Source organism: Triturus cristatus, chromosome 11 (assembly GCF_964204655.1).
Source record: "Triturus cristatus chromosome 11, aTriCri1.1, whole genome shotgun sequence".
Classification (NCBI taxonomy): Eukaryota; Metazoa; Chordata; class Amphibia; order Caudata; family Salamandridae; genus Triturus; species Triturus cristatus.
In genome coordinates, this window is record NC_140594.1 from 1,044,424,093 (window position 1) to 1,044,446,365 (window position 22,273).

The 22,273-nt window shown below is 46.3% G+C and overlaps 1 protein-coding gene across 16 annotated transcripts in view; it reads left to right on the forward strand.

The window, feature by feature from the left end:
- The window catches only part of DLG1 (discs large MAGUK scaffold protein 1), a 1,320,486-nt gene that overhangs the window by 1,205,856 nt on the left and 92,357 nt on the right, over nt 1-22,273 (forward strand). For all 16 annotated transcript variants that reach the window (XM_085635286.1, XM_085635289.1, XM_085635299.1 and 13 more), the window contains 2 exons: nt 5,212-5,313; nt 5,885-6,057. In XM_085635286.1, the coding sequence (XP_085491412.1) occupies nt 5,212-5,313; nt 5,885-6,057 (275 nt within the window). The remainder of the gene's footprint in view (nt 1-5,211; nt 5,314-5,884; nt 6,058-22,273) is intronic.

Sequence of the window (22,273 nt, forward strand, 5' to 3'; positions counted from 1 at the left end):
TGAAGGTATCTCTTCTTTCATGGTGGTAACCTTGCCTCCCTCCCCCAAGCCTTCACAATCGACTGAGCTGCTGGTCCTCAAGGGAATGGTTTGCAGAGTCCTATCTGAGATGGTAATCAGAAAATGTTTGGAAAATAGGCATTGAGCTTCCAAAGACTGTCTTTGACTCTGAAAACTGTTTAACTATGTGGTGATGATGACTGCTTTCCTAATGTTCGAGGTGTTCGCCTCCCACATAAAGGAGGCACGCTGTCTTGAAACATGATAGGAAAATCCATTTGCCTAACTGTCTTCCACAGATAAGGCAATGCAATCATGGCCAGCTTTAGACTGCACTTGTGGCACAGGTTTGATCCATATGCCACTTTTTCCCAGATTATACTAAGGGGATTTTTAAATGTATGATCAACCTAGACAAGGAGGCACCTGAGATTAAGGTGGCGATGTCTAGCGATTTCATCAATACTGTTGCCAGGAACTTGATTGATAAATCCTGGTACCTGAAGGACGGCATTAGTATTCAGACCCCAATTTAGAGCCACATATAGTCATTGTCCTCTCTTTTATGAGAGCTTCTTGTTTCACTCTATGGACGAAGCGCTCCATGAATTCCAAATGGGTACCGTCACGTTCAAATGACGGAGCGCCGCCCAAGCTTTACCATTGATATCATCTCCTGTATTCTAGCCAACAATGCTTTGTAGTCTTTCGAGGGCAGAGCGTTCTTTTGTTCCAAAAGCCATTTCAGGAGCCCCTTGCTCTTCAGCTTCCACCCTTCAGTTAAAGTTGGAGTTACTTCAGTTGTAAAAATCAACCTTGTTCTTCTAGTCTCAGCAGAGGAGTTCCCAGTGACGTCCATGGGAACCCACACCCCTCCCAGTGCCATCTTAGGGGGCCCTCCCCCATCTTGTGGTGTGATGGAGACTTTGTATCTACCTCCATTACTGGATCCAGATTGCCACTGGTGCATGGGTCCTGTCAGTGGTCTCGAATGGTTGTACTCTACAGCTTCCTCAGCCTGTCGGCACCCCAGAAACATTCATAGGTGATTGCGAAGGGTACACCTTTTAGGACAGATAGAACGTGACCTGACTGCACACAAAAAGTAGGTATGGATATATAGATATATATCCTCTTTAAAGAAAAAGCGTGGAGAACTCTGTTGCATTCTGAACATTGTACATTTGTATGATGTGAATTATTTCCTTACAACGCAGAATTTCAAGATGCTAACTTTGATTTGGATCTTTGTTTTTATAGTTAGTTTTATTAGGTTTTAAACTTTGACAGCATTTAAAAACTAACATTACTTTTAGATTACAGAATCTGTTGACATAAAAGAAATTGACAAAGAAGAATGCAATTTATACAATATGCAAGTTTCTTGTTTACAAAATAATCTGTTGGCCTTTCAAACTTCTATGACATCTCTTCCTATTCACTATAAATCAGTAGTACCATTCATCATGTTTTAAGTGTTTGTTTGATCGTGTGAGGCAATAGAACCTTCCCCCTCCGGTATCTTATCTTAGTCCGGTTGCATTCTCTTCCTTATTAAATGCATGTTTCGAAATGCATCAATCCATATTGGATTGCCACTTGATAGCTCCACACACTCTAGCAACAGCGTAAATCACAAAATCTTTTGGTATATGTAGGTGGAGAGTTACCATTCCAAATAACTATCAAAAAATGGTTCGGCCCACCTCTCTATGGGAACTTTTGTCACTCAGTCCAGACTACTTCAGATCTAATCTCAGAATGTGTGTGCGCCTGTGTGGGACACATCCAAATAATGTATTAGCAGACAACTTTTTATCCGCAGCCTGTAGGACACTGGTCAGTGCTGGCTCTGTCAAGCTTCAATATTTAGACTTGAGTGTAATGTTTTCTGTGCTGTAACTCGATCTGAAAAAATCAAACCCCTGCCGTGATTTGTCTCATTAGCATAATGCAGGGTCATCCTATCAGTTGGCATATTTTATTTTCCAACAAGTCTTTCCCAATTTTCTTTAAGCCTCTGTAATCTGCTAGGTGTGTTTTTGTACCACTGTGTTATAAGTGATGAATGCAGATTTGTAATGCTTCCGTTAATACCGGTTTTCCAGTGAGAAGCAGTTATGTTTATGCATAAAGGCTACATGTGTGGCCAAAGCTTGTCCAAATCACACATGTAGGACCACCTGTAAAGAAAAACGATGTTCATCTAGCAGTTGTTCAAAATATTTTATCCCATTTTGATTCCCAACATTTCCCAGTGTAGTTGTAGCGATTGTCCCATTTTTTAAAAACCTGTCAAAAGTGATACTAAAAGGATGTCAGTTACTAAATGGAGGGTACATTTTTTCAGGACGTCAATCCAGCCAAGGCTTGAATTTGCAGCTTGCCATGTCTTCACCACTGATAAAGTATTCAGATAAGCCGCTTAAGTGCCTGTTGCTATATGAGGCTAGCAAGTCGACCAAACTCCCATCCAAGTCTCCCCGCAGCTAAAATTCCCAATCATTTAACATCGCCAGTTGTAATGCCTGTTAGCATTTATGGACATCTGGTAGAGCTATGCCACTGTCATACACCCCTCAGTAAAGCGTGCATGTAGTAATTATAGAAAGGCAACCTTCCAGTGAAACTTATAGAAGTCTGCATTCAAAATATAAAAAAATAACTCTCTGATAGTGATTAAGGCATATTTTAAAGTATCTGTTGAAGCTCTGAAAGCATTCTCTATTTACAAATTAGCAGTGGAGCCTATGAACGAAATGGGTGTCATATCTTTCCTAAATTTGTGGAGCACCCTAAAATATGCAGGTTGAAGGATTCCTGCTTCTACATTGCAGCCTCCCAATTGTTCTTATCATCCTCTGGTTGTGTGGGAAAGGGCAGCTCTGCTGTAAATTCCATAACATTAATTTATTCACTCCTCCTGAAGTAACCAAATAAAGGTCCCTAAACTAATTAGCAAAGCAGTCCACATTTTCGAAGTTTTCCCCAATGGATTCCCCATACCCATTGTCTATCTTGATTACACATCTTTCTCCTTCTTGTCTTTTACTAATTAGTTTCCCCGCATTATTTTCCACCTTATAGAGCCGTTTTGTGTGGCTTTAAAACAGATCCTTATTCTGGGACAGCACTGTTTTACAACCCCTTTAGCTTGTTGATGTTCTACTGTTAAGTCATCGATATCTAGATACTCCTTTTCTAATGTGTAGCCCTGCATCCACACTGGTGGACGTTAATATTCTGATTCTTTAAGGCCTGTCATGGTAGATGTTCACCACCTTCTAATCACTACTTTGTAGGGTGGGCCACCCACAGGGTGCATTTGGTATGACCATTTCAATGTGATTTTAAGAAATAGTGACCAATGGCTTCTCTCACACTGTTTACAAATTTTCTGTCCCCCAAGATGTGAATCACATTTTCATCTAGGTTTATGGTTGTTTCATGCTGCTGAGCACCATACACAAAGGAAAATGATCTGAGGTACCTTGTGCCAGAACCCCTGTTTTAGTGAACCTGTGTAGAGGAGGCCTCTGGGTGATGTAATCATTTATACAGGAAAATACATTTTGGGAAGTAAAGAGAATGTTGTCTTCCCCCTGAGTTTGTTGGTCTCCACACATCCCAATGTGTAAGTAAACTGTCCTCGGTGTGAGGTCCCTGGTCTTATGGCAGTGTCTTTCAAAAGAGAGTTAATAACTGGATACTGAGAGGCCTGTGATTCACAGTCAAGCACCATTTAGACTTTGATTGCCCCGCCTCTTCAGTGCAGAATTGAGCCTCTTCAGTCATTAACTTTGGAAACTTTAAATAAATGACATTGTCTAAGAACGTAATTGTTTGCACAGCACACAGATATGTAAAGTTATACCAGTCTTATAGGTTTTGGCCTCAGATGGCTGTCTTAACTATACTCACCTTGATCAATATAGATGAATGTTTAATACTCCCTCAGTAGCAAGTTCCCTCTGGCTCCAGGGAAATAATATTAGCAGTAAGCATCCTCCAGGAACGATTTTCTCTAACATATTATTATTAAATATATCATGGAAAGGCAATCATTTTGTCTCCAGACATCCTTTGCCATTATCTGAAAAATACTTATTTTGTTCTCAAACTTACAACTTTACCCAAACTCTGTATTCCATTAAGTGTTCATGGGTGCAGCAAAATCTACCTCATATGCCAATGTATCATAGTCGGGTCCAGCCGTTCAACTGCTAGCGGAAGCCATCACATTTTTCCCCTCCTGGAAACTCACGAAACCCTACCCACCAGGCCAGTGCCATTGCCTACATTGCTAATGACCTGTTAACTGGGTTACCTGCCTCAGCACTGCCCTCTGCAGTGCCATCTCCACCTCCCAGTGCCACTGCTGGTATGTGAAACAGTCAGGAGGGAACAGGTGCATCTTTCCTTAATAGGCTTGTGTGGGTGAAGGAGGGCGAGGCTTGCTGCCATGCTTTTTCTATTCACTCTGTGGTCTTTTGAAAGCTACTTTGTGTGTGACCGGTGTAGTAGACTAACTTTGTCGATCAAAGTGACATGGGTGAGCATATGAGCGGCCGTGACAGCACTTGTACAGACCAAGTGAAATAAAAGCGAAAGCAGGAGACGAATGCTAAACATGTATAATCCTCACCAAGAAAGAGTAAACCAGCTTTGGAAGAATACAATTTGTGTAGAGTTTATATAAACACTAATGCTTGGTATTGAGGAGTCCTAATTGAAAGCAATAGTATCACTTTATCACGTACTGTTTGTGCATCAAATTGAGGCAAATCAACTGTGACGTCCTGTTGCTTAGTCTCCTCTCCAACAAATGACTCCTCCTTGCCATATGCTTGTGAAGCTTTGGTGCCTGCTTTTCACACGCTGAGAACCAGCAGCTGTTTCAGAGGAAATGCAAGGAGCTCCCACTTGGGGTTATGGAAAGTAATTATGAGGTTAGCACAGGAATGCACCTGCAGGGCTAAGCGTTGGCACTCCAAACAAATCTGCCCATGCTTCTGACTCTGGGTCTCAAGCTGTGATAGGACTGAAGGCTGCAATGTGTTAGAGACAACATAAGCAGAACTGATGCAGAGATCCATGGATTGAAAAAGTGAGTTTGCAGTCACTGTTCAAGTCTTGATCTGTTCTGTAACCTTCTCATTACAAACAATTACAAATGATACTAATACTGGCTCCTTTTCTTTTTTCTTTCAGTGAGTTATTCACGACCAGTGATCATTTTAGGTCCTATGAAAGACCGAATAAATGACGACTTAATCTCAGAATTCCCCGACAAATTTGGGTCCTGCGTTCCGCGTGAGTATGCTTTCCTTGTTGTATACAGATTAATCAATTTGACCCTGTCATAACACTCCCTGATTTCTTTTTGTAATAGTTTTTATTCTCACTTAGCATTGTAAAGTCCTTGCAACACTTGATGCATGCTGCCATGTCCTCTTTGTACATAAATGAGATGTTTTCAATCTAATGAAAGGAGGAAAGTGATCTCTCTTCACGAAGGAGCACTTGTTAGTACATAATACTTCATTTCACATCAGTTGTTCCTTTTTTTATAATCTCAAAATGAGCAGACCGGAGCTGTACCCCCCCCCCCCCCCCGTCCCCTCCCCTTCCCCTCCCCTTCCGTCCCCCTCCCACCCCTCTTCCCCCCCCCCCCCCCCCTCCCCCACCCCCCTCCCACACCACGGCTCCTGGAGACCCTCCCGGGTGAATAGCGCACTTCAAAATTCCACGACTGATTGAGACTATTAGGATTCATACCTAGGAAAAGTATAAAAGCACAGGATATGTGAACAGTACACTATCTTCTCTACACGTGTTTAGTTATTTATAATGTGTAAATAAATCTGCTTTTGTATTTTTGTAGACACTACAAGACCAAAGCGAGATTATGAGGTAGATGGACGAGATTACCACTTTATGGGCTCTCGAGAGCAGATGGAAAAGGATATCCAAGATCACAAGTTCATTGAGGCGGGACAGTACAACAACCACCTTTATGGGACGAGTGTCCAGTCTGTACGGGAAGTAGCAGAAAAGGTAACTCACTTTGAGCCACTTCTGTCCAGATCACCTTATTGCTTCTAGGAAGCGCTAGTGTGTTAGCCATTGCTTAGGATCTGTTATGTGAGGGTAGACCTCCCACCAGTACACTATTTATAGGATAATGCACCCTAGGCTATGTGTCGGGTGCCCATGAGGTAAAGTAATGCAAAGTTGTCACTTGTAAGAAGTTATGTTATCCAGTATTAGGGTCTCTTTCATAGACTCACATGCCTGAATCATTCCTCGTCGTCGAGATGGGAGTCCCCGCTACATTAGTAAAGTAATGTCCCATTAGACATAGAAATTAATAGGCCTAAGGCCTCACGTTAGTAAAATATCCAGGTCCTTTTGTGATAAGAACCAAACTCTAGAGAACAACCAATCAGCTGTCACCACCCTCTGGAACCTTCCTGAAAGGAGCTCTAGTCCCTTAGATTTTCTACCACACGTTGTGCTAAGGAAGTCTCCCCTGAGCTCTGCTCAGGGTTTCCTTATTTCTCCTTGTATGCAGCTATTTCTTGGATTCAAAATGTCTTTCCCCAGTCGCTGCATACCTCAGGCAGCAGCATCACCAAGTTTTTCCTTATCTTGACGACTGGCTCGTCAAGGCACCCTCTCTCAAAAGCGCAATAAAGTCTTCCACAGCTTGTCTGCGGCTTTTCAAAAAATTGGGTCTCACCCTCAATCCAGCCAAATTGGTCCTACAAACTTCTCAGCGGATAACATTTCTGGGAGCTGTCCTGGATATGGTCCTGACACAGGCTTACCCAACGCAGGTACGACAGCAAAAACTCCTGCAATTAGCAGACCATATACAGAAAAGAAAGTCTCTTTCAGTTCACCTATTCAAATCCCTCCTCGGAATTATGTCCTCCTGCATTCTTCTAGTTCTCCATCATCGCCTCCGCATGCGTCTTCTCCAAGAGGCTCCCACCACTCAGTGGATTCAAGTAAACGGATCCTTCGACTACATCATACAGGTGATTCCTCAGATGGTCGCCTCTCTAAACTGGTGAACTCATCCACGAAATGTCTCTCGAGGTCTACCTTTTCTAACTCAAGCTTCTTCTCAAGTGATAACCACGGATGCGTCTCTGGAAGGTTGGGGAGCCTTCCTTCAGGAGCTTCAGATCGGCGGAAGTGGTCATCTTCCGAGCGGAGTCTGCACATAAACCTCCTAGAGCTGAGAGCAGTTTATCTAGCCCTCCTAGCTTTCCTTCCCTGGATAAAAGGTTCACTAGTGCTCGTCAGAACAGAGAACAATACGACGATACACTACCTAAACAAACAGGGAGGAACTCGTTCTCTATCACTCTCTCAAGAATCTCAACAAATTTGGAACTGGTCACTTCAGCACGGAATTTCTCTTAGGGCGGAATATGTTTCAGGAAGAGACAATACATTGGCAGATTCGCTAAGCAGATTACAGACAACCTGCCACGAGTGGGAGTTGAACCAAGATACTCTCAACAGCATCTTCTCTCAGTGGGGCGAACCACCGTTGGAACTGTTTGCCACACAGCACAACGCCAAATGCCAACACTTTACAAGCTGGCATCCCCATCAGGGATCTCTGGGGGAATGCATTTTCAATAGCATGGTTCAGCGTATTTGCCTACTCCTTTCCACCGATTCCCCTGATTCCCAGGGTCCTGAAGAAGATGAAGGCAGAGCCCTGCACACTAATTCTAATAGCTCCAGCGTGGCCTCGCCAACATTGGTTCACAGAACTCCATCTCCTCTCCCTGCAACCTCCAATGCCGTTGACACCGTTTCCATCTCTCCTCACGATGGACCAGAGACAAGTACAACACCCGGATCCAGCCTCTCTCTAATTATCGGCCTGGCTCCTGAGTTCCACGAATTTCAAGGCCTAAATATTCCTCCAGATTGCAGGGCGGTTCTGTCTCACGCAAGAGCAGATAGTACAAACAGGACTTATTCTATCAAATGGAAAAGGTTCTGTATCTGGTGTAGATCTGCTAAGGTGCATCCCCTCACATCCTCTCAGGAAGAAATCTTACCATACCTTCTCCATCTAGCAACTTCAGGCCTCGCTCACGCTTCCATCAAAGTTCACCTGGCAGCAATCTCCCATTTTAGGAGATCTTCCACAGGACCTTCTCTTTGGTCAAATAGACTGATAAAACAATTTCTCAAAGGTCTATTCCGAACTTTCCCTCCTGTAAAGTCTCCTCCTCCAACATGGCAGCTCAACACAGTCCTTGCTCAACTTATGAGGCATCCTTTTGAGCCGATACACAGAGCTGACCTCAAATTCCTCTCTTGGAAGACTGCGCTTCTTCTAGCCCTTGCATCCACAAGACGAGTAATTGAGCTTCACGCCTTTACAATACAAGATCCATTTCTTCAATTCAAGAATGATAGGGTGATTCTTCGTGCTAATCCGAAATTTATATCTAAAGTCCCGTTGGACTTCCACCTTAACGAACCCATTGTCTTAAAGACCTTCTTTCCAAATCCTCAAACAGCAGCTGAAAGAGCTCTACATTCGTTGTTTGAAACACTGCCTTAAATTCTACCTTGACAGGACAAAAGCATTCCGCAAGTCCAACCAACGTTTCGTGGCCTACAGTTTACCTAGGAAAGGTTTTCCCCTTACAAAACAAAGTATCTCTAGGTGGATCTCTGGTGCTATTGTCTTCTGTCACCAACAAGCTGGTCAACCTTTACAATCAAGAATTCGTGCCCATTCCACTAGGGCAGTTTCTACTTCTATGGCATTGTTTGCGGGCGTGCCTATCACAGACATTTGCAGAGCGGCAACATGGAAGACGCCGCATACATTTACCAAGCATTACTGTTTGGATTCGGAGCTAATGAAGGATGCTGCGGTGGGATAGGCGGTGTTGCGTCGTCCATTTCAATAAAGATGAGCCTTCCTTCCCACCAACCTCTCTCTCTCTTTCTAACAGAACATTTCTCTGTTACTTCTATAACTTTTGCCACAATTGCGTCTTATTGCTCTGCACTTTAACATTGATATGTTTATGTTCGAGGCATGTGGGCTGCTGAATTCATATCTGTGCATAGATCGCCGCCTAGTGTTGGGTCCGGATGTTTGCACGTGGTTGTCCTGGAAGAGTCTTCGAAGTATCCTTGGATAGGTGACTCCTCCTCTGGACTACAGTGCGCATGGGCATCCTCAGATTGGTTTTTTCCACCATTGGGTTCGGATGTGCTTATCTTGACTCAAGTTAGGAAAAACTCTTTTCAGGCCAAAAGGCCTCTAGTTCGCGTCGGTACTGTTCCCGATCGGTATCGATAGTATCTTTGTTAGTTTACTAACGTCCAAAACCAACTTTTTCGCATCTTACCCGACCATCGACCCGACATCGGCGATGGAATCAAGGACACCATTCAAGCGGTGTCCGGTATGCAATGCGAAATATCCCCACATCGACGTCCATCCGGTGTGCAACAAATGCCTTTCACCGGATCACGACGAATCTACATGCATGGCCTGTGCCCGATTTCGATCCAAGAAGACTCTACGGAATCGACGAGCGGCGAGACTCGAAGCGCAGCAAGCGGCACCGGCCCCAGCCGACATCTTCAACGCCGAGACCGAAGATATCGAAGAAGTGGAGAACCTACCCTCCAGTCCCGCTTCCGAACATAACTCCGGATCGGAAGACGTCGACGAAACACTCTTTCGTAGAGATGAAGACGACACCGAGGTAGGAGACTACAGTGAGGCCTTAGGGGCCGAAGAGAGTAGCTCCGGTGACGAGCAAGGCCTACCCGCTCAGACTGAGGAAAGCCCAGTGCAACAGTCTATGGCTCCGGTCGAGGGATCGCCTTCGGGCCTTACCCAAATCCTATCCCGCAGTTCTTCGGCCCCGCCCTCGGGCCCGGCCTCGGACATTCAGCGGCAGCCATTACCGCCCAAAACGGCTGGTTTCCCTTCTTCGAAACCGAAACCAAAAGCTGTATTGATTCAATTGAAACCGAAACCGAAAGTGGCGCTGGTCGGATCGAGGCCCTCCACACCTTCGACGCCAGCAAAACACGTCGGCACCGAGCGCACCAAACGAGACTTCGGTGCCGCACTTGAAGCGGCCGACGTCGGAGTCGGCGTACGGAAAAAGGCCCTCGGTGCCACCAAACCTGCTCAGCTCCCGGCACCGACGCAATCGACTCCGACCCCAAAGGTCATTCCCACCCCTCGACTCGATGACCCACCGGCGCCGAAAAAGTCCACGGCCGCCTCTACAGAACCGGTCGGCGCAAAAGAATCGAGGGCGCTCCAGATGCGACCCGTTACTGAGCAAAGCACCAAAAAGAAGACGGTCCTCCAGGACATGTCGGGCTCCGAGCCAATAAAAGCTCCAGCAGCCTCTTCGGCACCAGCCAACATTACCTTTGGCCTGCCACCATCCACGGCCCCAAAACTGTTCCAAATCAGGACAAGGGTCACCCATACCACGATCACGCCTGCCGAACGCTCTACGGAGACATCTCCATCCCATCTCATCGACGCCGACACCGGCAGGATGATTATCCACAAAAGGAAAATAACTTCTGAGCCAGCTTTAGAATCCTTCCGGATTCCACTAAAAAGAAAGCTGCCTGTGGCTTCGGAACCAGTTCTTTACGAACCTTTCCACTCACCCTACCAGGATCCACAAACCTTCTCTCCCGCACACTCCGACACGGATGCGTTAGAGGACTACATGGGTGACCAAGTCCCCTATCCTGGAGACATGGACCCTGACGGCCAACAGGACCCTGATCAAGCTTGGGATGACCCTGTGGACCCAAGTGCACCTATGGATGCACAGGACCCGCAACTCTATGGAGCAAAAACATCTCCCACAGAGGACACTGCAGCGTTCAACGCTCTCATTGAACGTGCTGCGGCCAATCATGGAGTGCAACTTCACTCTGACACTGTCGAGGACGACTTTCTTATGGACACTTTCGCAACCTCAGAAAGAAATATAAAGACTCTGCCCATGTTAAAGGGGGTCCTCAAACCAGCGAAGGACATCTTCAAGGAACCCACCAGGGCAAGAGTGATAAACCCCAGGATCGACAAAAAATACAGATCAGCGCCTGGGGACCCTACTTACATTAGAGGCCAATTACCTCTGGATTCCATTGTCGTTGCGAATGCTCGCAAGAGGGCACACTCGCAAACAGGTGACGCTTCTCCCCCGGACAAAGAGTCCAAGGTGTTAGAGACCTCTGGCAAACGGGTTGCCGCCCAGGCAGCTAACATATGGCGCATCGCCAATACTCAGGCGCTCCTCGCTCGCTACGATAGAGCGCACTACGACACATTAGAGCAAATACTCCAACATCTCCCTGACCAATACAAAGAAGGTGCAGAGATCCTCATCAGGGAGGGACAGCTCCTCACAAACGCATCCATCAAGTGTGCGCTGGATGCCGCAGACACAGCTGCCAGGGCCATAAACACTAGCGTCATGTTGCGACGACATGCCTGGTTGCGAATCTCCGGATTCAAACCTGAGGTGCAAAATAACATACTCAACCAGCCGGTCAACCCCGACTATTTATTCGGGCCGGAGGTTGACACTACCCTAGAGAAAATAAAAAAGGACACGGACACTGCAAAGTCCATGGGGGCTCTCCAGACTCAGTCCTTTCGGAGCGGCTCCTTTCGTCGCCCCGGAAATAGAGGAGCAGGTAGAGGACAGGGGTCACAGCAGACATACAACAAGGGCAATACACAAACCACCTACGATAAAAACACCCGTGGTGGATATCGTGGCTCCAGTACAAAGGGCAGAGGACGCGGCTACGGCAACACCAGGTCCTCCCCCAAGAACAAGCAGTGACGCCCTCTCCCTTCCTCCCGACCACATAACACCTGTCGGGGGAAGGCTACAAAGGTTCCTGTCCACGTGGAACTCCATCACCACAGACAGGTGGGTCAAAGATATTGTCAAATACGGTTACTGTCTAGAACTAACCTCCACTCCACCCACAATACCTCCAAAAAACCGTCCTATGTCCTCAGAGCACTTAACGCTCTTACAGCAGGAGGTGCAAAGTATGCTTCTAAAAGGCGCAATAGAGGTCGTACCCGTCCACGAGCAGGGTACGGGGGTGTACTCCCTGTACTTTTTAATACCGAAAAAGGACGGGTCACTCAGACCTATATTAGACCTGAGACCCCTAAATCGATACATTCTTTCCGAGCATTTTCACATGCTCACTCTACAGCAAGTCCTCCCGCTGCTCAAGCAGGGAGACTTTCTGGCCACACTGGACCTCAAGGATGCGTATTTCCACATACCCATTCACCCCTCACACAAAAAATACCTCAGGTTCACTGTTCAGGGGCAGCACTACCAATTCAAAGTCCTTCCCTTCGGCGTGACAACAGCACCCAGAGTGTTTACAAAGTGCCTAGCTACTGTGGCGGCACATCTACGGAGGCAGCACATACACGTCTACCCTTACCTGGACGACTGGCTCGTTCAAGCGAAGTCAGCCCAGCAATGTGCCAGCCACATGTCCCGCACCATTCACCTCCTTCACAGTCTGGGGTTCTCACTAAATTACCCAAAATCCCATCTCCAGCCCGCACACGTACAACAGTACCTAGGTGCGACTATAGACACTCTGGCGGCCACAGCTCAGCCAAATTTAGTGAGAATCAACAGCATGCAAATGCTGATTTCCAAGTTCAAACCACAACACTCCCTGCCCGCGTGAGTGTTCATGCAGTTGATAGGCATGATGGCCTCCTGCATCTTCATAGTCCCACACGCGAGACTACATATGCGCCCGCTTCAGGAGTGCTTAGCACGTCAGTGGAATCAGGCTCAAGGACAGTTGAAAGACCTAGTGTTGGTGAGCGGTCGGGCATACAACTCTCTGCATTGGTGGACTCCACAAAACCTTTGCAAGGGCCGACCGTTCCAAGAGCCTGTCCCACAGATAATACTGACGGCGGACGCGTCTCTCCAGGGATGGGGAGCTCATGTACTCCATTACACAGTGCAGGGACTATGGACACAACAACAAAAGAAAATGCACATCAACCTTCTAGAGCTGATGGCAATCTTCCTCGCTATGAAAGCATTCAAAGTACACTTGTGCAACAAAGTCGTGTTGATCCGGACGGACAACATGACTGCCATGTACTACATACAGAAGCAGGGAGGAACACACTCTCCACAGTTGTCTCATCTGGCTCAGAGCATGTGGAAGTGGGCCATTCAGAGGAACATGTTCCTCATGGCAGAACACCTCCCCGGCAAGGACAACCAGATGGCGGATCTGCTCAGCAGACACAGCCACCAGATGCACGAGTGGGAGTTACACCCATCAGTACTCCAACCGTACTTCCAGCAGTGGGGTCATCCAGAGATAGACCTATTCGCGACAAGCGAAAACGCAAAATGCCAAAGCTTTGCCGCCAGGTTCCCACATCCGCAGTCGCAGGGCAATGCGATATGGATGAACTGGTCCGGCAGATTTGCGTACGCTTTTCCCCCAGCGCCACTGATACCGCTGGTGGCACGCAAACTCAGACAACACTCACTGACACTCGTCCTGGTTGCTCCAACGTGGGCACGCCAGCCGTGGTACACCACCTTTCTCGAACTTTCCGTGGTGCCGCATCAAAGGCTGCGGGTCAAACCCGAGCATTTGACGCAGAACCATGGAGAGATTCAGCACCCAGATCCGCAACAGCTGAACCTGGCAATCTGGCTCCTGAAGTCCTAGAGTTTGGCTACCTAAACCTGCCACCTGACTGTATGGACATCATTAAGGAGGCCAGGAGACCCACTACCAGAGCTTGCTATGCAGCCAAATGGAAGAGGTTTGTCATTTATTGCAATAATAATGACATTAACCCGCTAGACGCATCCATCCAAAACATTATTTGTTACCTATTACACCTATACCGATGCAATCTGGCGTACACCTCTATACGTGTCCATTTGACCGCAATATCAGCCTATCTGCAGACCAGGCAGCACCTCTCTCTATTCAGAGTGCCTGCCATCAAAGCATTCTTGGAAGGACTCAAACGAGTCATTCCACCAAGCCACCCACCGGCTCCGATGTGGAACCTCAACTTGGTCCTCACACGCCTGATGGGTCCACCCTTTGAACCTCTACACTCATGCGAGATTCAATTCCTTACCTGGAAAGTAGCTTTCCTAGTAGCGATAACTTCTTTACGAAGAGTTAGTGAACTCCAGGCACTAACTGTTCAAGAGCCATTTATACAGGTTCACGCCAACAGGGTCGTACTACGTACCAACCCAAAATTCATGCCCAAGGTGATATCGCAGTTCCACATGAATCAAACTATTGAACTGCCTGTTTTCTTGCAAAACCCACAAACTGTCGCAGAAAGGGCACTCCATACACTAGATGTGAAAAGGGCCCTCATGTATTATATCGACAGGACCAAACCCTTTAGGAAAACAAATCAACTTTTCGTTGCCTTTGCCCCACACCACAAAGGTAACGCTATCTCCAAAGCAGGTATAGCCAGATGGATCGTTAAATGTATTCAAATTTGCTATCAAAAGGCTAAACGCACTTTAACGATTCCCCCACGAGCCCACTCAACACGTAAGTTAGGGGCCTCCATGGCTTTCCTAGGAAACATTCCTTTGCATGACATATGTAGAGCAGCCACCTGGTCCACTACACATACATTTACCAAACACTATTGTGTAGATGTGCAATCAAAACAGCAGGCAGCTGTAGGACAAGCTGTTCTCAAAACTCTTTTTCAGACCGCTGCAGCTGGCACTGGTAGCCGCCGCTAATAAGAGGGCACTGCTGTATATTCTATGCACAGATATGAATTCAGCAGCCCACATGCCTCGAACTGAATATGCTACTTACCAGTATGCATCTGTTCTTGGCATGTAGGGCTGCTGACATTCATATCGCCCTCCCTCCTCCCCGGCGCCTGTAGCAGCTGCAGCTCTCAGAATTACTGTAAGCATGGTCATCACTTTCTGTATCTACTCCATCACTGCCACAATGGCGAAAAACAATCTGAGGATGGAGAGGATGCCCATGCGCACTGTAGTCCAGGGGAGGAGTCACCTATCCAAGGATACTTCGAAGACTCTTCCAGGACAACAACGTGCAAACATCCGGACCCAACACTAGGCGGCGATCTATGCACAGATATGAATGTCAGCAGCCCTACATGCCAAGAACAGATGCATACTGGTAAGTAGCATATTCATTACTGGGCGTATATGTATATAATTACCTTCCTTTCGATGAAAATAGTTTTCTATCAACTGGTGCATTTATGGCTTATGTACAAAAAGAAATGTGCTCATTATTGCTTTCTATTCTGATTCAGGCATGTGAATCTATGAAAGATACCAATACTGGATAACTGCAGTTACAGGTAAATAACTAATCTTTTTAGGTCTCGCCTGCGAATGCAGCGCGGAGCGCTGCTTTCGGCGAGATCTATTGTTGCTGACTTGCCTCGGAAGAGGGACAGGAGATGTGCACGCGTAGGGTTTTGGCGGATTTGAGTTGGTGTACGCGCCTACAGCCACGCGGCGTGCACATCTCCTGTCCCTCTTCCCTCGCAAGCCAGCATTTAGTTTCACTTTCTACATATGGAGAATCCCACTCACCCGGTCTGCGGGGGGAATCCTTCTGAACGGCGGCTTCCGGAGCACTCCAGCTCCACTACTGCCAGCACGACGCGGGGCTCTCTCCTTATGCATGGGAGCCCCGCACTGCTATCTGCCGCTCTTCACCTGGCCCCCTCCTGGGACCCGGGCCTTCAGCTCCCACACCGGCTGCACGCGAAAGTAACAGGTACTGCGCATGCGCGGGCAGCCCTCGCCTCCCAGGTCTCCTCCCCAGCCCGGAGGTGCTTTCTGTTTTGCTTGGTTTTTTTGGCAGTGAAGAGGCCCCGGCGACTGCCACGTTTTATCTGTTTACGCACGCAAGGGCGAAAGTTAAAGGGAAGGATAGGAAGTGCTTTTTTGCAGGCTCCGGCCAAGCTCGCGCCAGCGACAGGACCCGTGCAACAGGTGATCTCTCCGCGCTCGAGGGTGGCAGTGCAACGCGCGTCTTGTGGTGTTTGTTAATACAAATAAGCTGCTGAGCCGAACTGTAATGAAGCAGATGTCAATGGGATTCGCGCAATTATGTGTTGTGTGTAGCGCTGTATGGATGCCGTTTTAAATGCTATTCCGAAAAAATCTAGCACTGTACGGCTGCCAGCCACTCAGCCAGGTATATGTGCAGATCGCCAGCGGGAAGCTGGCCTGGCGTGGACGGGAACTAGGAGAGATAGCCGGAGAGGCGTTTGGCTGTGAGAAGGAGGGGGAGAACTGGGGTAGAATCGGGTGTCTCAGCCACGCGTCTGACCGTGCCCCATCCCCGGACTTTTTCACAGGGCAGTCACCCATATGCCGTGCCCACAGGCGAAGGGGCCCGCCGTATTTTTAAATGTAATATTTTGGAGCTCTGCTCGTGGGGTAAATAGGGTTTACGTAAAATGTTTAAGGTCCATCAAGTTCGTTTTTTCCCCTCCTTGTCTGAGAAGTGGGTGAGTGTCTGTGGCGCAAAGCGCACAGTGTTCCCACTTTCTCCAGTATGCTTAGGTAACCGCTGCATGCTTTTTATCACAGCTGCGCGCATGGTGTCAGTGGCTTGCAGTGAGTTTTCAAATAACTCACGTTTTCAGGATGCGGGTTCTTCTTGATCTTTGTCTTATTCCATGCATCCTGACTGCCAGACTCCCCAAAATATGGCATGGCTGTTGCAAATAACGCGTTTTACATTTAGCAACTCAACTTTGTTACAGGATCTGTCAAACTTCAACGGGCGAGTTTGCACGTTATTGTCTCTGGGGGCTTATTTACAATTGAGAGTCAACTCCTAATGGTCGCGAATGGCCTCGTATCTCAGTTAAATCCCTCAATTCGAATCTGCCCTAACTCTTGAGAGGTTAATTTTGGCACTGTCAATACTTTCAAGGCAGAAACCATGCACTTTGGCAGCTCAGACGACTACTGAAAAATACAAAGCGGTTGTCTAAAGGAGCGGGGATTGAAGGAGTTAAAACTAATATTTGGGTAACCCCCAGGAGGAGGCTGGGTCGGGGAATCAGCGTCAAAGGAAGGCATCCAGCTGGGGCTTAGTGATGATGAAGACTTTAAAAAAACATTTTTTGGTTTTTTTTTGTGTTGGGAGGTATTCTGTTCATCCTACAATGAAGGCACACATAGGTGCTCGATACAGTTAGTTTAGTTACGGAGAGGTCAGGTGTGCCCGGTTATAGATCGGACTGAGGGGAAGACTGGTGAATTGTCCTCTCACCCTTCATTGACTCGTTTGCTGCCAGCTGTATCCAGTGAACGAATGCACAGGAGCTTCATCTTGTATGCTGGGGCTCTGCATTTATAGCGGCACCCCAATCTGCCTGGGAAAGTGTTTTTTGAAAGTGAAAGATGGTTATGAGAATGGAAGACTCTCTTACATAATTCGGTCACTTGATGGTCTCGAGCAAATTCGATACACCCACTCTGTTCCTCTTTTCTAACATTCTACGCCTTACCTTTCAAACAGCATTTGCTGCATTATTTTGTTGTTTGTTTGCTTCGGTCCTGTCTCGGTGACTACAAGGATGAGTTCTGATTCACATATGGAAATACACGAGGGAATGACCCCATACCTCGTAAACACACGAGCAATGGACACTAGAAAATTACGAATGGGAATGTTTGCTACCCTGCACCACAGAGGTATTTAAAAACACATTGCTCAATGACAAACATTTTTGTCTCTCTTGAATGTATGGAGCTCTGTTCAGTTTGTAAAGTTTTTCTGACCCGTGCTTCACGTCGCCAGATCCTATATTTGCATAATAGTACAAATTACTGATGATCGGAAATTTGAAAAGCTTGTTTACTGTGGTGTTCGGTGCTGACTTCTTGTCTGCTGCATGCAAATAAATCCAGCTAATAATCCAGTAATTTACTTGACACTTCTATTTCCTGTTAAATAGATAGGCTGTTTCTAGATTGATGATATGAAGTTACAAGCCCAGCTGGCACACTGTTTCCAGTTTCCTGTCTCAGATTTCTTTATCGGTACCTCTAGTTGGTAAGGTTTGGAGGTCTGACTGATCTATCACTATCTGAGTTTGATCCCTTTTGGCTCTACAGCACATTGCTCATTGGCTTAGCTTACAAATTGAATACGTTCTACTCCTTCCCTGCCAGTATAGAACCCAAGCTAATGGCTGTGCACAGTGACTGACCCATCTATGTGCCATATCCCAGTAGCATCCTGTGGGACATATTAGCTTCACAAAAACTTTAACTGATCGCAAAAGACACTGAGCCTTGCAGTTTCTCTCAGAGTATGAAAGCATGGGCATGCACTGGCCATACACTTACCAGGAGGAATCGGATACTACCTGTACTTGCTGTTTGTTTTTTACAGAGTGGGAGGTTAGAAGAAACCGAGGCCTCTGTACATAGAATTATCTGTTTACCAAACATCAGAGAACGCACTGTACCACGCCGTGCTGTAGCACACAGCAGGAGAGGTCTTACCAGCCCATGTTTTGGCAACATTTACAGTCCTCATAAAATCTTTAGTCTGTCATTCAAAGGCACCAAAAAAGTACAACATACATTAATAAGCATTTGCAATGCAATAGGTCTCGCATTTACGAAGTTTAAGCTACTGACATTGTAAATGACAATGCCTTTTATTTATGTTTTGAAAACCAAAACATAAATAAAAGGCGTTGCCATTTACAGTGCCAATAGCTCAAACTTGCGTAAATGCGAGACCTATTGCATTGCAAATGCTTGTTTTTTTTCCATTGGAGCGTATTTTGAATGTTTGAAAATGAAAGCTAGCAGTGTGCTCAGCAGACTGCCAGAAGCATACAGACACTCAGATTGTTCGAGATGGCTGGAGGGTAGTTGTGTGCTGATGGTGCTGGGGCAATTTTGGTGCACCCAGTTACTTCTGATGAGTTAATGGTAACTGGTGATTTACAGTTTACTTTTAACTAAAAGTACAAATGGATCAGCTTTTATAGGTATATTGCTATATTCTAAATGTAGTAAAAGCATGAGACTGCGTTTTAAAACTTATTGCAGGCTTCCAAATGTCGTAAGTAAATTATACCATCGGCGCTTTTGTACAGTGATTTCAGACTTCCATGTTTTTATAAATGTTTACACCTTACTTTCTGGAACCACCATTGTTTAGTCTTACCTTTTTTCACTTAAGCCATTGATTATCGGGTCTAAACATGTTTTTGCAATTCCTGGCTGCCAAGAACCCCTATCCTGATTGTGCACTGTGTGAAATTGACTTAATAGGTGAGCTTCAGTTTTTTTAATTTGGCACTGCTGATTTGCTCAGAGAATGTAGCCAGGAATCAAGAGACCTCTGTCATCTTTGTTGCGAGACCTTTAATGTTCATAGGATGTGCTTCTGTAGACACACACAGTCTACATATTGCTGCCATCTAGTATTGGTCATGGGCGTTTGCAGGTTGTTTATCTTCAAGAATTTGTGAATCACTAGATGCCTCGTGACTCCTCCCTTAGTCCACAATGATGCCTCCTCCGATGTTTTTTGTTTTGTATTATGCCATGGGCTCGGACGGTTATTGACAGCTCCGGGACCAATTACATATTCTCTGGAATCTTCAGTGCCTGTCATCAAGAATTCAGCCTTATGACCGAGAACTCTGCACCGGATCAGTGACTGCATTGGACTTGACTTAAAGCCACTTCGAAACAGCTTTCTCAAGGAAACCCTGGTCATACTGAAAATGACGGTTGGAGGAGGGTGTTATAGAGAAAATGCCCTACCAATTCTGTTCCAAATGCGTTTGAAAAACTCTCTGGTCTGACCGCTTTGGGTCTTTAATCTCTGTAAGTGACCAATAGCTAGAAACTGGGAGAGGAGTACTTCCCTCATTAAATCTCACTTCCCTGTATCAGGCGGTTCCTACTGATGAGATGCATTTATGGCTTCATTTAAAATATGTCCATTAACTTCATTCTTTGTGCAAATCCCCAAGTGCGACACTAAGGCGCGCAGCGTACCTGTCTGCAGGTTGCATTCACTTATGGACTGCACAGCTAATGTTATCAGCTGATTGATACTAGCAGTTCCAGACGAAACCACATAAATTATGGCATCAGAAGTTACATGCACAGCACCAGTGTCTCCTAGCACTAGTCCATGCTAGAGAGGCTCACCTCTGAAAGGTGTCTGTTTTTTTAGAATCCAGAAGAGGCAACGGACTAGTTCTAATTTAATTCTACCCAAACACCCCCAGCTTCTGATGAGCCTGCATATGTGTGGTGCCTCTGTTCAAAAGTAGGCTTATTCAGGCTGCAAATTATGCCTGTGTAACAAGAGGGGCACAAAAGTGCATCACTCAAACGTGTAGTTCAGCCGTCCCAACAGAAAATGAAAATTGTCTGCTGATAGATACCTTGAAAGTGACCGCTTTGGAAGGCAGATTCATTTAGGCCCTGCTTAAATAGGCCAGATGATTTTGTGGCAGACCCCATTCACCATTATAGAACTAGCCGAACTGGTAACATTGTCATCAGTTACTAGACAACTTTTATTTACTTTGAACGTTGCCCTGGATTACCTTATGATATAGTGATAGCAAACTAATATTGTTATTTACATGTTCATTAAATGTATGATAAATATCTTGACAAACAAGTTACTTATCTTCGGTAATGCCTTATCTGGTAAAGACAATATCTAGCTGCAGATTCCTTACCTTGGAATTTCCCCAGGCGTCAGGCTGGATCTGGAAGATTTTTCATGAGCAGTATCCCTGCGCCCCGATACGTGGTGTCGGTTGGCTCCACCGTGGCTGTGTATGCGCTGGAAGTGACATCCATGTCACCTATATAAACGTCACGTCAGTGCGCTGAAGTCAGTTACTTTTCTTGACTTTCTATGCCAGAAGCGCAAAGCCATGAAGTGCACTGACCCTGTTGTGCCCCAACTCTGGCCCTAAAAGGGATCAGCCCGGACCCTAGAAATCTTTCGGCAGAGCGGGGAGGATAGGTGGGTCAGTAAGGAATCTGCGGTTAGATATCGTCTCTACCAGATCAGGCTTTACCAAAGCTAAGTAACTCGCTCATCTGATTGACATCTAGCAGCTGATTCCTTACCTTTTAATAGGTACCCAAGCAATTCCATCCTGGAGGTGGGTCTGCGGCCAAGTTTAGACCAAGAAGTCCTACAGTACCGAACAGGCGAAGTGACCGTCCCTGCAGGCTTGACTGCCCAGGCAGTAATGCTTGTTAAACGTGTGCATGGATGCCCACGTTGCTGCCTGACTGATGTCCAGGACTGGGACTCCACGGGCTAGCGCAGTGGTCGTAGTCTTAGCTCTGGTGAAATGAGCTTGTACGCATTCAGGAGGTTGTGTGTAGCCGATCTTGATGCAGAGAATGATCCGTTTATGCACCACCCAACCTTTTTAAGCACCAAAATACCCCATAAAGAGTTGGTTGTCTACCTGGAATTTTTGCATGTGGTCAAGGTAAAATGACTGCACTTTTTGGGTCCCACAATTGGAGTCGCTCCTCTTACTTAAAGGGACGTGGAGGAGCTTAGAAAGTTAGCCCATATGAAATGGTGTTACTACGTTTGGCAGGAAAGATGCCCTAGTGAGAAGCACCAGATTGTCATGAAAAACTGATAGAGGCTTGGATGATGAAGCCTGCAGCTCATTCACCCTCCTGGCGAATGTAATCACCACAAGAAAGGTGGACAGCCTGAGGGGACAATTGTGTAAAGGCTCGCAGGAGGCACCCATCAGAAATGTGAGAACCAAATTAAGGTGCCACTGAGGCATAATGAAAGGGGTAGGTGGGAACCTATGTACAAGGCCTTTTAAAAATCTTTTTACAATGGGAGATGGAAAGAGGTTGTGTGAGGCAGCTGCAAGAAGGCAGAAAGATACCATGCGATAGTGCCCAGAGCTGAGCCCTGCTGGGCAAGGGCCAAAATAAAAAGTAAAATATCAGAAAGGGAGGCAGTAAGAGGATCAGTAACCCTTTCTGTACAATATAATACAAACCTTTTCCCATCAGCAGGTGTATACCGTCTTGACGGAGGGTCACCTGGCTGCCAGAATAACATTAGACTTTGGCAGGAAGGTCGTAAGCTATCAACTACCGCAGCTCAATTT